Source organism: Sarcophilus harrisii, chromosome 3, assembly GCF_902635505.1.
Source record: "Sarcophilus harrisii chromosome 3, mSarHar1.11, whole genome shotgun sequence".
Classification (NCBI taxonomy): domain Eukaryota; kingdom Metazoa; phylum Chordata; class Mammalia; order Dasyuromorphia; family Dasyuridae; genus Sarcophilus; species Sarcophilus harrisii.
This window is the reverse complement of record NC_045428.1, coordinates 255006906-255022893: the sequence shown is the minus strand read 5'-3', so window position 1 is coordinate 255022893 and position 15988 is coordinate 255006906. Positions and strand designations below refer to the sequence as shown.

At 36.2% G+C, this 15988-nt stretch overlaps 1 protein-coding gene across 1 annotated transcript in view; it reads right to left on the bottom strand.

Annotated features, from left to right (window-relative positions):
• Positions 1 to 15988, bottom strand: part of SRPX (sushi repeat containing protein X-linked) — a 95757-nt gene that overhangs the window by 6386 nt on the left and 73383 nt on the right. Inside the window, exons 5-7 of the mRNA XM_012544438.3 lie at positions 12517 to 12643; positions 6797 to 6918; positions 3802 to 3981 (exon numbers count right to left, since the gene is read on the bottom strand). Of these exons, the coding sequence (XP_012399892.1) occupies positions 3802 to 3981; positions 6797 to 6918; positions 12517 to 12643 (429 nt within the window). The remainder of the gene's footprint in view (positions 1 to 3801; positions 3982 to 6796; positions 6919 to 12516; positions 12644 to 15988) is intronic.

The following is a 15988-nucleotide window of genomic DNA, read 5'->3' as shown; positions in this document are numbered from 1 at the left end:
GAGGCAAGATTCAAATCCACGTCCTTTGACTTCAAAACTTTCACTGCACCAAACTTCCTTTGGATAAAAAAGATACTTAGTAAAAGAGTAGAGATATACAGAGATATACAAAACTGACATTTATACAGTTTTAAGAATAACAAAATGCTTTCCTCAAACAAGTGACTCTCTCTTATTCATTCTTTCATATTTAAAGTTCAATACATTGTTGCACAGGTGGATTTTTAAAAAATAACTGGTTCTTCTTCTTTTAGCTAAATAAAAGCATTATGATATAAACCCATTTTGTATAGGGTTATTGAATATAATCTCTACCCAACTCCAGTTGTATACAGGATGATGGGGAGATTATGTACCACTTTCTATTCCTATATGACTGATTTCTTCTGCCAGAAGTATATATTTTGAAATTTTTTTGTTCTATCTAGCTTGGAAAGAATGAATATTTGGTACAATTATATCAATTTCAAATGTTCAAATGTTGTTCTGAAATTTTTATCAATTGATACTATTTTCAGATTATTGAAGGCTATAGTTTAGCTGGTAATAATGTTCAAGTTTCAACATATATTAATAGTTAAGTTCACCGAGATATTTTTATTTCTGTATTTGCATAATGGGGAACTGTCGGTCCATAAAAGAGTTTCCAATATATAATTCTAGACATTATGTGATATGTTAGAAAGTATTCAGGAGATGCTAAATTTTTGGTTCCTATAGAGATGTGTTCAACAGTTTCTACCATTACCTTGCATAATCTTCACTGATTATTAAGTCTGAGCTCCTAAAAGGTAACCCTCCTGAAATTTCTGATTGTCATAACTAGGTCCCAAATTGTCAACATTTATATTTAAGGAAAAAGCACCTGATCACTGTTTTTGTAAGTTAGTTCTATTCAATTCAAGCTTGAACCTACTGAATTAATGTAAAATGTAGAGATTTCCTCAAGTAAAGTAGGAAGAAGCTCAATATCATGCTTAATAGACTGGGGGATCATTCTTCCCAAAGATATTATTATAACCAATATTGTAAGAGTGATGAATTCCTAAATGGTGGTGGTGTTGGGCAAAAAGAACTGATCCCTAAGGCAGGCAGGGAAAAGGCACTGATAGAGATGAGGTTAGCTCCACCTCTCATTCTCTGGGGAGGTTGCCAGTCAGAAATCCAAGATATGTCAAATGCCAGAGGTCCACCTCTGAAGTGCTCTTGGGGAGTCTCACCTTGCCATGCCCTGTCAGAAACTCCAGGCATATCTCTGAGGTTAAATTTTCCCTATAAAATCTACTTATAACCATGCATACTCATTGTACTCCTTTGGGTCCATGGCACTCTGACTCATTGTGTCTTTCTTCTTACCCCTTCCTTATGCCACATGATGTCTATCTTCTAACCTCACCATGCCTTATGGTGTCTCTCCAGACCCCACTTCTTCTCCTTATAGTTAGCTAACTCTTTTGGGGGTGCTAAGTCCCTTTCAAGACATGCCCCAACCTCATGGAGTATTTCTTTTCTTCTTCCACTAGGAAAGTTGCCCTTTCCATCATTAATTATTAAATTTCTTTTCTATGCTCTCCCATTCTATTTCATTTATCAGGAATGATTTTTCTATTTCATATTAATCATTCCTGATGTCTACTTTATTGCACCATTTTGTCTGTAAACTATCCCCCTAAATAAATCTACCTTTCACCAAAGAGAATGGCCATTGTGAATTCTTCATATGATCAGGGTCCAACATTTGATGCCCACTATCATCTGGTGTCTACATTAGTCATATCAATAGGTTCAAATGTCATAGCTAGAAAAATATACATGATAGATACTCAAATCACTTTGATTTTCAAACAAGTATATTAATATTTATCCTACATTTGTACAAAACAAAGGGCCCTCTGGTGACCAAAAAAGGAGACATGAATTCTTTTACAAATAGCAAGTTATCTAGAGACCAAAAATAAAGAGCATTTGGGGTGTGTGTGTGTGTGTGTGTGTGTGTGTGTGTGTTAGAGCAAGACAGAGAAAGAAACAGACAGATAGAGGAGCAATAGAGACATTCAGATGGAAAAACAGACAGACAGAAGCAAACATAAAGACAGAGCCTGCCACTATGCTAATGCAGGAACTCATCACTTCATACCTGACCTATTGCAATGTAGCCTATTGGTTTGTCTTTCCCCACTCCAGTCCATTCTCCAAGCAACTGACAAAAGCATCTACCTGAAGCACATTTCTAACCATATCACAGCTCCATCCCTATTCTTCCTCCCCATCAATACATTTCTCTGCTTGGTAAGGCCTGAAAAACTTTCCTTCCCTTTCATCTTTCCAGTCTTCTTATACTTTAAATGCCTTCACATACTTTGTGATCTAGTGACATCAACATCCTTATGGTTCCTAAAACATCCATCTCTCAAGCATTGTCATTTCCTCTAGCTCTTCCCTACAACTGGAATGCTTTCTTTTATCATCTCCTGGATTCTCCCACCTCCTTCAAGGGCCAAATAAAATCCCACTTTCTGCAGGAAATCTTTCCCTATTCATCTTAATTCTAGTGCCTTCCCTTGTTGATTATTTCCCAATTTTCTTCTATACATATTTGTGTATATAGTTATTTTGACTTCTCCATTAGATAATGAACTTCTTGAGGGCAAGGACTATTTTTTCACCACTTTTTGTATCCCCAGAACTTGGCATAGTGCCTGGCATATAGGATGTGCTTAATATTTATTGACTCACAGACCTGTCTGCAGTCTAATTGGAAACTAAAACATTGTGGATCACCTAGTATCTAACTGGGGGGTCCAAATTAAGAACAGGAAATAAAACTGTTAGAGAATATAAGTTTCATTGATTTTGAACCAGAAGAGGTCATCTAGACCAACCCTCATTTCACAGATGAAGAAACAGAGGACTAGAGAAGCAAAATGGTCTTCTATCCTAAGTGCCACAAGGCATCAACTTCTATTCCTGAGAGGATGCTGCATTATTATATAGGAAGACAACTTTCCAATTCACCTTCTCTAATCTCTTCCATTATCTGTGTGACCTTTGGCTAATTATTTTCAGTTATCTGGGCCTTCATTATCTATGAAATTAGGAAGTTGGACCCAATGATTACCAAGATCTCTAGAGCACAAACATTCTTTGTAAATAAAGTACAGGGAAATAAAGAAGGGTCCTTAGAGTGCTCAGTTGTTTTATGTACACTGATATATTTTATAGTACCTTAAAAGGAAAGGGGAGGGGGAAGTATCACAAATAAGGAAATCAACATTCCTAATAACATGGAAAAGAAAGTGAAATTGGGTTTGAGGGGAAGGGGAGAGTTGGGAAAGAAGAAGAGGAAAAAGGAAGGAAGGAAGTTCACCTCCTCCCTCCAAATTAAATGATTTACTCAAGATCCCTCAAGATGCTAAAAATATTTAGCAGAGCCACAATCAGAAGTCCGATCTTCTATTTTCTAACCCATGGCTCTTTCACTCCACCAACCTGTAGAAAGAGCACACTGGGAGCAATGAAGATGAACATTCTTTGGTTCAAAATTTTGTAAAGTGTCAATCCTCATCTTTAGCACAGAGGAAAAAAGAAAGACCAAAAGAAGAGCTAGGACAAGAGTGAGAGTCCTTCACCAAGAAGGATTAGGGGAGTTTTCAGCCACTCAAATGAAGTAGAATTATATTCAAAGCTTTCAAAACAGAACAGAAACCCCATTTTACTTTTCTGTATTTCATCCCTTTAATCCTTAACATATGATGTCACCAGGCTCTCCAACTTAAGTCCAGAAATCAGCTCCTCACTTACCTTTACAAGTCGGATCTGTGCCTGACCAGTCCAAGTTGGACTGACACACTCTGGCTGGGCTACCTTGTAGCTCGTAACCTCCAATGCAGGAAAATTGACAGGTTGCTCCATAATTATTGCCATCACTGGAACATTTGATGTAGCCATTTTCTGGAGCATGAAGCTTATTGCAACGCTGAACTGTAAACAGAGGGCATTCAAAAAATAAAGCCTCCAAAACAATGACAAGAATCATAAGAAGGAATTCTGGTGCCTGTGGCAACTTCCAAGAAAAGGAAAGGTGGAAGGCTGGAAAAATCCAATATTCTATCACTAGCAAGCTCTCTTCTCTATATATTGAATTTAGAATCACAGGTTATTTCAGTATCAACTGCTTTCCTGTGCTTCCTAATCTTTCATTTTTAACCACTTTAGCCTTGGTGCTTTAGAGTTCCTATTTCCCTTTCTTTCCAATGAAAGCTTTGGAAATCCTATTCTACTGTTCACAAACTTTCCTTGGTCTTCGATCTCTTCCTGCCATCTTCTTAACTTATATAAACCTGACTTTCCTTAGAAAACACTTTAGCCTTGACTACCTCTCCTAGAATGGATGCACATTCTCTAATGTCTCCCAGAAGCATTGGTCCAGGAAGAGGAGGAGGTGGCTTACTCTTTGCTTCTTAATGCCATTGGCAGAACATCACTCATATTGCAATCTCTCAGGAGCCTCTCTTCCTTTGAGGCTCGCTTCATTTCTCTTAATTTTAGCCCTATGTATATCCTGGTACCATTTATCTACAAATGCCGAGGTTCCCTCTTTTCTCCAATGTTTTCTGACTCTATTGGTCTCTTTCCAAACCCTTGCCCTCATACTGTCAGCTTCAATAAACATATAAATGCATCTTTTAATGAAGGGCATTAGAGGGTAGAATTATGTAAATTAATGTAGCTTTAAGCTTGTATAAGTTAAAAACTTTTTAGATACCAGTCTTGGATCAGGAGGACCTGAGTTCAAATCTGGGCCGGAAACACTTGACACTTACTAGCTGTGTGACAATGGGCATGTCACTCACAAAGAAAAAAATAACTTTTTGGCACATCCTGGACTCTGAATTTTCCTAATATGCCTGACCAGTTCACCATGGATCAATTGTTGCTGAACTTCTACTCGTCCAAGGACACTACAACTGTACTTACCTTTTATTCCTAAATTGTCTGAGTACAGTACCTGTCCAGACCAAATATGGTAAAAAAAAAAATAAATAAATAAGTACTTTCATTTCAACTGAGAAGTCTAGCATCTAATCGCTATCATGCTCTTCCCATCCCTATATGATCTCTCCCTCATTCCTCAACTTCCAGTTACAAAAAAAAAAAAAAAAAAAAAAAAAAAAGAGTCTTTTATAAGTGGAGGTAAGTAAATGCCTGAGGCTATTGAGAGAAATAAGACCTAGGTCTCAGTGAAGCACCATGGAAAAACCCTGGACAATCAAAGGGAAATGGAAAACTAAAAAAAGGGAAGAAGAGTAACAAAAGATGAGGGAGTGACATAGGGGGGAGAGAAAATGGAGAAACTTTATCTCTTTTATAATTATCTTAGGTCTAACCCTTCAAATAGATGCTGATAATGATGATGCAGATGACAAAGGTACTGAATGTGAGAATCCTAGTTCTATAGTTGACTGACTTTCCATTGGGAAAGTCAGATCTTCTTTAAGCTTTCTATAAAATGACTGGATAGGAATAATTATCTCTGCTAACTTGTTCCAGACCAAAACCTGCTTTATTTTATTCAACCTGCAAAGCCTTCCTGCAAAGTAGGTGTCACAAGTCTTTCTTCCCCATTTTACAGAATAAGGAAATAATTTTAGAGAGGCTAAGTGATTTATCCAAAGTCAACAGCTTGTAAAGAGTGGACTTAAATCTTGTGCACTCCTTGTTTTTATGATTATAACTCTGCTTCACTCTGGGCATGGGGACAATGAAAACATTCAGAGCTATAGATTTTGGGGTTGTTCCTTCCAGACTTTCCATACTTGCTGGTTGAGCTCTTCCTGAACTCAGATCCTGGGACAAAGTGTCTATGGCATTCTTGGCAATAGTCTTAACTGACCATGCATAGTAAGAAAAGATTAACACATGTCCCATCAGATATATTCCTAGTAATTTCTGTTTTCTTTGGATATGGTCAGTCTTCCTTTGCTTCCTTTCCTATTGTTCAGCTCTTACTGATCATGGCTGACAGAAGTTTCTGGCCTGGCTCAGCCCTTAACTTTAACTCACATTCCTAAATGGAAAGAGGAAAGTCTTTTTTGTTGGCCTCTCCAAAGAAATGGCAAATTCCTCCTCAAATATAGTGCTTCATCATTTGTCCAGCAGCTTGTTCACCCAAAGAAACAAAGGGACCAGCCCAAAATGACAGTTATAAATAGCAAAGCTAAACTTCCTGATGTTTCCAATATAAATTCCAATCCATTTTTCTACTACCAAAAAAGTTAGCATTATATAGTTTGAAAATTTGCATATTTTCATTTGATAATAACAACTCTGAGAGGTAGATGCTATTATTATCACCACTTTTACAGAATAGGAAACCTAGGCAAAGAAAGGGCAATGACATCCAGAATTATATAGCTATTTTTATTCTTAAATTGTATTTTTAATTTATAGAACAAAACAGGCATTTCTATGATGTAGTAAAATAAAAAAGATGATTGCACATGAAACTATTACACAGCTCTTAATTGTCTTTAGTGATATTTGAATTCGGTTCTTCCTGACTCCAGATTCAGGATTCTAGCTACTATACAACCTAGCTGCCTGGATACAACTATCTGCCCCTCTTCAAGCCCAGCATTTATGCACCCAAACTCCAGCTGCCTCACCTGCCCTAGCTCCTGGGTTTCCAAACTGAATCAATGTGACAACCATAAAAATAACTCTGCTCCTCACTACAGAGAAAATGAACAGCTCTTGAAGAGAGGAAGAGAGAAAGAAATGAAAAGAATTAGCTTACCTCTGACTTTAACATGGAATTTACAAGTTCCTTTGTTTTCAGCTCTGTCGTAGACAGTGTATTGGATCCTATGGTTTCCTTCTGGGAAATCTGATCCTGGAGGCAGACCTTTCAAAATAACACTGAAAGAAAGAGGAGGGGATATCCCCAAAAGGATTATTTTAAAACATTTACTGAATGCCTACTGCATTCATATCACTGTGTTAGGAGTTGGAGATGCAAAAATTAAAGCTACATACTTTCTCTCTGTGGGATTACAACTAAGTTGGGAAGGCAAAGTAGGTACACCAAATTATAGGCACCAATAAAAGACAGTGCATGCAAAATGTCAAATGACAGAAAAATAGTCAGTAAAGAAGTTGGACAGGAGCCGAAAGATTTGGATTGAAACTGGCAGGCGAGTCTTCACAAAAGTAGCAAAATCTAAAAGATAGACTTGAAATAACCGAAGAAAATAACACAAGACATCATACACAGTAACATCAGGAGCAAACGCATGAACATAGGATTGTATATTTTGTGCTTAGAGCATAGAAATGTTTGACTAGAGCAGAAGCTTTTTATAGGAAGAAGAGGCAGAGATAACTAAGAAAAGGTAGAACAGGGCAGAATATGGATGATCTTGAATGCTGGTTTCATCTACATTGTTATAGAATCAAGTCCAGAAAAACTTTGTAAACTAGAATTTTATTTTCAGCTTTCATAAGGAAAGTATTTTTTTCTGACCACCTGAAAATATTATCAATAGTTGTGTTTCACTAATGGAGGAGAAATGTAGAGCAGGCAGGAGGGAGAAAAGGATAATTCTGGACCACTGGGGTATAGACTAATTTCTAGAGGGTAGAACTGAATTTGGGGAGATTTTATAGAAGGGAACTCCAGGCAGTCAGAGGGATAAGAGTATTTGGTTCCTCATTAAGGATAGGGCCAATAGAGCTAGGAGTTAGAAGAGTGGCACTGAAATAAAGTTGGGAAGGTATCAAAGACAAATGTCCCTTATATCAAAATTTTATGAGGCCATGACTCTATGAGAAAACTTTCTGAGCCATAATTTCCATTATCTTTCCAAGAAAACAGAGGAGCAAACTTGGGGGGGGGTGGAGTGTTTCTGCTGGTAGTACTATGTGGCAAGATACTACTGAGATACTGGAAGCAATCTGGAAATGTTAATTCTACCTTTCATGTTACAGTAGTCAGGGAGGTTTAAGAAGTTAATATAATGTTTAAATCTGCTTGACTCACAACTAAAAATGTGTATTAAACATGCAAGGAATTTAGCTCAATGTTTCATATATGAAAATTAAAGGGAAAAGAAAGCACACCTTGTATAAAATCCCTTGGAAAACATTAATGAAGAATTCTATCTATCAGCTTTGAGGATTTCCCTTCAGAGCATTCTAGATTGTTATCAATGGTACTTAAGTACCTATCTTAGTCTGAGCTAAGTCACAGAAAAGTTAAATACAATTCCCCCTCCCCTGTCTACAGGGAAGATCTATGGCCTAGTGGATGGAACATTTGGTTGAAGAATCAAGTAACTTGGCACTGACCCCTGTCATGCTCTGTGACATATCTCTAGGTTCACTCTTTTATAGGACCCTGTTTTTTGTTCAGAGTTATGAGGATATTTATAAGATAGAGTTTCAGAGCAGGAAAAGCAGGAAAGGTTATAAGGAAACAGACTGTAAGATTGTGAGAACCTAAAATTTAGCTCAACTCAATCTGAAGCATTCCCCATTAGTCAACATAGAACTCATTACTCCTTTCCTAGATAATCTACAAGCTCATTCATCACTTCAGGACGCTTTTCTCCTTCCTTCCTTCCTCCCTCCCTTCCTTCCTTCCTTCCTCCTTCCTTCCTTTCTTCTTCCTTTCTTCTTCCCTTCCTTCCTTTCTTCTTCCCTTCCTTTCTTTCTTCCTACCTTTCCTTTCCTTTCCTTTCCTTTCCTTTCCCTTCCTTTCCTTTCCTTTCCTTTCCTTTCCTTTCCTTTCCTTTCCTTTCCTTTCCTTTCCTTTCCTTTCCTTTCCTTTTTCCTTTCCTTTTACCTTTCCTTTTTCCTTTCCTTTTTCCTTTCCTTTTTCCTTTCCTTTTTCTTTCCTTTTTCCTTTCCTTCCTGTGCTTCCTGGAAAGATACTTTCCACTCCAACTCACTCTTATGTTCTGTCTTCCTCATTAGAATGTAAGCTCCTTGAAAGCAGAAAATTTTTTTTCTGTTTGTATTTCTATTCCCAGAACATTGCATTATACTTCATACATAGTGCTTATTGACTGATTGACAGCCTACACAGTTGAGTTAACCAGCTGACCAAAGGTAATCTCTTTTGTTTATTTTATTGACTTATTTTCATTTTCTGTGAACAGCTGATTCCACTACGCCACACAGATGTGACATGCATGAGCATAGGAACTAAATAAGAGGCAGCTAAGTGGCACAGTAGATAAGGTATTGGGCTTAGAATCAGGAATTACTAAATTCTAATCTGTACTCAGTCACTTCCTAGTTGTATGGGCCTAGACAAGTCATTTAATATCTCTTAGACTTGGTTTCTTCATCTGTAAAATGAGGATAATACCACCTTCCTCCCTTTCAGAGTTAGAATCAAGCAAGATAATATTTGTGAAATGCTTAGCAAATCTTTAAAGCACTAAATAAATGCTAGGTGTTAAAGTACATTTCAAAAAGTACTATATAAATATTAGATCTTATAAACTGGGGGTGTTTCCCTAAACTAAGCTAGGCTGGTCTCTGGATAACATTGTTTGTTGCTAAGCTTAAAAGGCTACAAATAAAAAAAAAAATAAGGTAACACCTGATTGTCAATAGTTCCCAATATCATAGCTAATTTGAATACAGATTTGTAGAAATGAAATTCCAAATTAGCACCCATATAAACAAAAGTCCTGTTGAAAAGGGCACGTGCTATGTTCAGAGTCAGGAAGATCTGAGTTCAAAAATGGCTTCAGACACTTAGTAGATGTGTGACCTTGGACAAGACATTAGGTCTTTTTGCCTCAGTTTCTGCATCTGCAAAATAAGCTGGAGAGGAAAATGGCTAATCACTCCAGTATCTCTGCCAAGAGAAACCCAAGTAGGATAACCAAAAGTTGGGGCCAACTGAAATGACTGAATATCTGTCCCTCAAAAACAGCTGACTGTTTTTGTATAGCCCACAAATTGGAATACACAATGTGAAATTGCTTATCTATGTTATATATAGACCCAAAGGTATGTCTGAATCTTTTTAATCTAATCACAAGACATTCCTCAAGCAAGGATCTCAAAATCAAATCTCCCCCCATCTTCCCATGTAGTTAGGGGCGGTAATGGTCTAGTTGCTCTCATTTCCACCCTGCTGCCAGCATCTTTTCCACATTCTGTGTCCTAGAGCATAGAAACTGCAAAAGCTACTGCAGTAAAAGGGGAAGGGGTCATTAAAATGCCCTTTAAAAATGTCACAGTTATAACCTGAGCATTCAGATTATCAACGAAAATGCCAAAATAGATGCAGCTGCTGAGTCTTTAAGAAAATAATTCTATAGTGGCCTGGCCAGGTCTGGCTCCATGTTAAATGCTGTTCCTAAAGGACATTTCATTTTTAAGGTGTTATTTATTCTTAAATCTACCTGCTTCATTTCTTTCTGTTAAGAATTTGAGGTAGGCTGGTGGCCACTGGTGGAGAAACCAGAAACAAAAGGACAAAAGGCAAAGCTTTGCCTTCTTTGAAGAACACCAAAGGCAAGAGACAAGTTATGAGATAGGAAGTATTTCCATTACAAGGAATGTGATTGAGACAGCTTCAGGACCCTGAATGTATTTGTGCTAAGGTGTAACTGATGTAGAGACAGGGCACTGACCCTACCTTCCCAGTCTCTGACTTGGTATGGAATAATAAGAATTCAGTTTCCTGGGGTCCCTGCTCTTCATTCTTCTTTCCATATTAGGAAAAACAGAAAATTCCTGATTTCTTTGGTCTAGATCATTGCCTTCACATCAAATACCAAGTTCTCAGGGCATACAAACCATAATATTGTTAAATGCAGTTGAATCAGATTAATATGTAGTTGGGAAATAATTAACAAAATAAATAAATATACAATAAGACATAGATAATATTAATATGTGGCATTCTAAGTCAATATGCAGCCCACAAGGATAACTGAAGTTAATTGGTTGTCTCTGACTCTTTGTGACCTGAGTTGAGATTTTCTTGGCAAAGATACTGGAGTAGTTTACCATTTCCTTCTCAACCTCATTTTGCAGTTGAGAAAACTGAGACAAACATAGTTAAATCACTTCCCCAAAATTACACAATTAATAAGTGTCTGAGGCCAGATTTTAACTCAGAAAGATGAGTCTTCCTGACACTAGGCTCAGAGTTCTATCCACTGCACACCAAACTGACCCAAAAGAATCTTTATGGTTGTTAAAGTAGTTCCCATTTCTATTTGAGTTTGTCACCACTGATGCAGACTACCTCACTGCTTTTTAATTTTCCATTACTACCAGATTGGTTCTTTGTCCAAAACCCTCTATAAGTTTGAGCTCTAACCAACATGAGGTCTTGGATTTGAATGCCCAGTGTGTTGCATGAGTAAACTGCTAGTCTGCCTTTGGAACTGCAAATAATGAAAGGTAACCCCTCTGTTGTTTCTCATTAGCATCTGTCCTCCACCCCTAGCTTCCATTCCTCTGTCAGTATTGCTTTTCAGGAATAGTTACCTCCCCTTTTCCCCTACACAAAGGGTCATCAAACTCCAGCCCAAAGGTCACATCTAGCCAACTGACTGTTTCTGTACAGCCCATAAGCAGGAACACACAATGTAAAATTACTTATCTATGTTATACATAGAACCAAAGCTATGTCTGAATCTTTTATTTAATCACAAGACATTCCTCAAGCAGTGTCATCTTGACATCTTGATTCTATCATAGTTCATCCAAAATTGTGGATTTAAAATTTTTTTATTGTTTGATTCTTTCAGTCCAGTTTGGACAGGCTTTCTTCAATTATATAATGTGGGGGAGCGGTGTAAGAAGCCTTACACTATTACATTATTATAAATCTGGCATTGTTATTATCCTCATTTTACAAAAACAGATGGTTTTTGTCACAGAGCTAGTAAGTGTCTGAGGTAAGGTTAGAATTTAAGTCTTCCTTTTACTATATGTAGTGTTCTAACTACCATATGTCAATGTAAAGTCACTTGGTATCACTTGTGTCATAACTTCTATCCAAAAGGGACACAGTAATACAGTATGAGCTTAAAACCTGTCTTTGACATTTATAGGCTACATGTGACCATAATCTACTTCACAGGCTGTTCTCTTCCCTAATTCCTTTATGGGCTAGTAAGGTAATGCTGTGATCTTCTACCTCTTTTTTTTCTTTTCTTTTTTTGGCCGGGGTGGGGTGGTGGCATGGGGAAATATGATTGTTTTATTTTTTCTGGTTATACCTGTATATTAACTTTTTAAATACAAAAATATTTATGAATCATGTTGGGAGATTCAAATGGAATCTTATAATGCTTTGTAAATTTTAAAGGGCTCTATAAACATTAGTTATCATTGGAGCTGTTATTAACAAGAATATACCTATTAGCAATACAAGTAGAACAATTCAAACTGGGCATTTGCCCTACTGACTAGGGCCCAGTAGCAACTTCACTGGATGTATTAAATAATATGATTATTAAAACAAAATGACCATTCACTTACTCAGTCAGAATGCCGTCTGCAGTGTCCCTTCCCTCTGGGGTCTCCCAGAATACGCGGACAGTCAGTTTATTGGGCTCTGCTATCCGCTCCTTTACACTGGGGCACTGAATTCTAGGAGGCTCCACATCTGCTCAAACAATAAAAAAATTCTCACTGCCATCATTAAGAGACAAAACTTTCAACATCTAAGGCGAGATGGGTGGAAAAAAAGGATCCAGATAACTCTGCCCACCCAACACTGCTGTTCTTAATCTTGAGCTTTAAATTCTTCAAACTCCTTCCTCATTCCTGTCAATGGGTTAACTTTTCCTTCTCCATCCAGATTTTTTTCTTTCCTGCCTTTAGTTTTTTTATTTATTTTTAACATTTTTGAGGTCCAATTTCTCTCCCTCTTTCACATCCATATATCAGTTACACATGTAAAGTAATGCAAAATGTATTTCCACATTAGCAATGTTGCACCTCAAAAAAGCAAGCAAAATAATAAAAGTACTCCAATTTCCACTCAGAGTTCATCAATTCTTTCTCTGACGTTGGGCAGCATTTTTCATCATAAGTCCTTTGAAATTATCTAGTATCATTATCTTGATCACATTAGCTAAGTCTTTAATAGTGTAACATCATTATACTATTGCTTCTACTAAATATAATGATCTCCTGGTTCTGCTTACTCCACTTTGCCTCAATTCATATAACTCTTCCCAGGTGTTTTCAAAATTATCCATCATAATCATACCCAACTTGGTAAGCCATTTCCCAACTGATGGAATCTGCTCAATTTCCATTTCTTTGCCACCACAAAAAGAGATGCTATAAATATTTTTGTACAAATAAGGTCTTTTTCCCTTTTCCTTGATCACTTTGGAAAATAGATCTAATAGTGACATAGCTAAGTCAAAGAGTATGCATAGTTTGGTAGCCCTTTGGACTTAGTTCAGAACTGTTCTTCAGAATGGTTCCACCAGTTCACAACATTAGCAACAGGGCATTAGAGTACTTATTTTTCTACATTCCTTTCAGTGTTTATAAACTTCCTTTTCTGTTATGTTAGCCAACATAGTAGGTGTAATATGGTATCTCAGAGTTGTTTTAATTGTATTTATATAATCAATGGTGATTTAGAGCATTTTTTCATGTGACTATTGATAACTCTGATCTCATATTTTTATAAGCATGGCTTAGTTACTTATATATTTGAGAAATAAGTTCTTAGAGAAACTTGCTATAAATTTCTTGTTTCCTGTTTTCTTTCAAATTTTGACTGCATTGATTTGATCTGTGCAAAATCTTTTAATTTCATGTAATCAAAATTATTCATTTTACTTGCTATGATCTTCTCTCTTATTTAATCATAAAGTTTTTCTTTAGCCATAGATATAATAGGTAAATTTTTGTTTCTCTAATTTGCTTATTATTCTATCCTTTGTATCTAAATCATTTATCCATATTGAACTTTTTATCAAATGATATGAAATAATGGTCTCTATGTAGTTTCTGCTAAAATGCTCTACAACTTTCCCAGCAATTTTGTGAAATGATTAGTTCTTGCTCCAAAAGCTTGGATCTTTGGAGTTATCATTTCCTAGATTATTGTGGTCATTTACTATTATGTATTGTGTACTAAATCTATTCCCCTGATCTATCACTCCATTTATTAGTCAGTACCAAATTTTTTTTTATGATTATCACTTCATAATATAGCTTGAAATCTAGTACTGTTAGGCTACTTTCTTTCACATTTTTTTTTCAATTATAAAATTTTTGATATTCTTGACCTGTTCTTGCAGATAAAATTTTGATGTTTTTTCTAGTTTTATTATTTTGCAGTTTAGTATGGTGCTATATTAGCAAATTAATTTATATAGAATTTTAATTTTTATCATGTTGGTTGTACATTAACCTTTTTATTTTTTAATACTAAAAATTTGGCTTTCTAAATATACTATAATATCATCTGAAAAGAGTGATAGTCCTATTTTCCTTATTGATGATTTTTTAGTTTTTCAATTTCCTTTACTTGTGTTTTTTCTATAGCTAGTATTATTAATACAATGTAGAATAATAATGGTAATATTAGACATTATGGCTTCATCCCTGATCCTCATTGCAAATAATGCTTGCTGATAGCTTTTGATAGGTAATACTCATTATTTTAAGAAAGGAAAGCATTTATTCTTATGCTCTAGGTATAATGTATTTTTGTCAAAAGCTTTTTCTACATCTATTGAGATGATTATATGATTTTTGTTTTTGTTATTTTGTGGTTAATTGTGTTTTTAATTTTCATTTAACCAGACAGGCATTTCTGGTATAAATCTCACATGGTTTTAGTATATTGCGATTTTCTTGCTAGTTTTTTAAAAAATATTTTTGCATCAGCATTCATTATAGTAACTGGTCTATACATTTCTTTCTCTGTTTTTGCTTTCCCTAGCTTAGGTATCAGAACTATATTTGTGTAATAGAAGAAATGTAGTAGAATTATTTTACATTTCTTCAAATACTTTGTATAGTATTTGGATTAATCAAATGCTTAAACAAGTTTGCTTGTAAAGCCATCTGGTCCTAAGGGTTTTTTCTTAGACAGCTTTATTTATTGCTTGTTAAATTTCTTTTTTGAAGACATTATTTAAGTGTCTGTTTCCTCTTGTCTTGACCTGTGCAATTTATATTTTTGTAAATATTCATCCTTTTCAAATACTGACATATAACTGGGCAAAATAACTTATCAATAATTTTTTAACTTTTCCAGGAATTCTTTTTGGACTTGTGCCTAATTCACTTTTTTTCCTTTGCAATTTTGCTTGTAGCTGTTTTGCTGTCATTGTCTTTGTGACTCGATCTTCCCTGTTACTATATTAGCTTTTTTTTGGCCTGGTTCTTTTGTTGTTATTTTCATTTTCTACTATATTTCTTAACTTTGAACTTTATGTTAAAGTTGGATTCTGCTCTTGAGATGGGACTGAGGACAGGGTATCTTCCCAAACTTCAGGCTTTTTCACACTGCTAGTTTTTTTCAGAGCTAGTTCTGGGAGTGTGGAAGTTTTAGGTACTTTCATTATGTGTAATCTGGGAAGAGGTAGGATCGGAGCACAGATCTAGAAGACAATGACCATAACTTAGGAAGATCCCAGCTTCTTTGCAGCCATGAACAGTACTGTTCCTCAAAGCCCCTGATCCTTTGTGGTTGAAAATGTTTCTCTCCACTCTAGAACTATGACCCAGAAGTGTGTATAGGCAATGCAGTTGATAAACAATGCCTGTGCTAAGACTAGTGCTAGCAAAAGGGAACCTTGCTCTTTCTGTTCTTCTGCAAAAACTCCTTTCTGTTTCTGACTCAATAGCTCCCCAAGCTGCTACCGCCTACTGCTTCTACCCCCAAGATCCATAGCTGGTACTGTTGCCATGTGGGTTCCAAGTGCCACAAGCTCCTCCTTCTAAGCTTCCCCCTTCCTGTGGCTCTGGGAGTTAT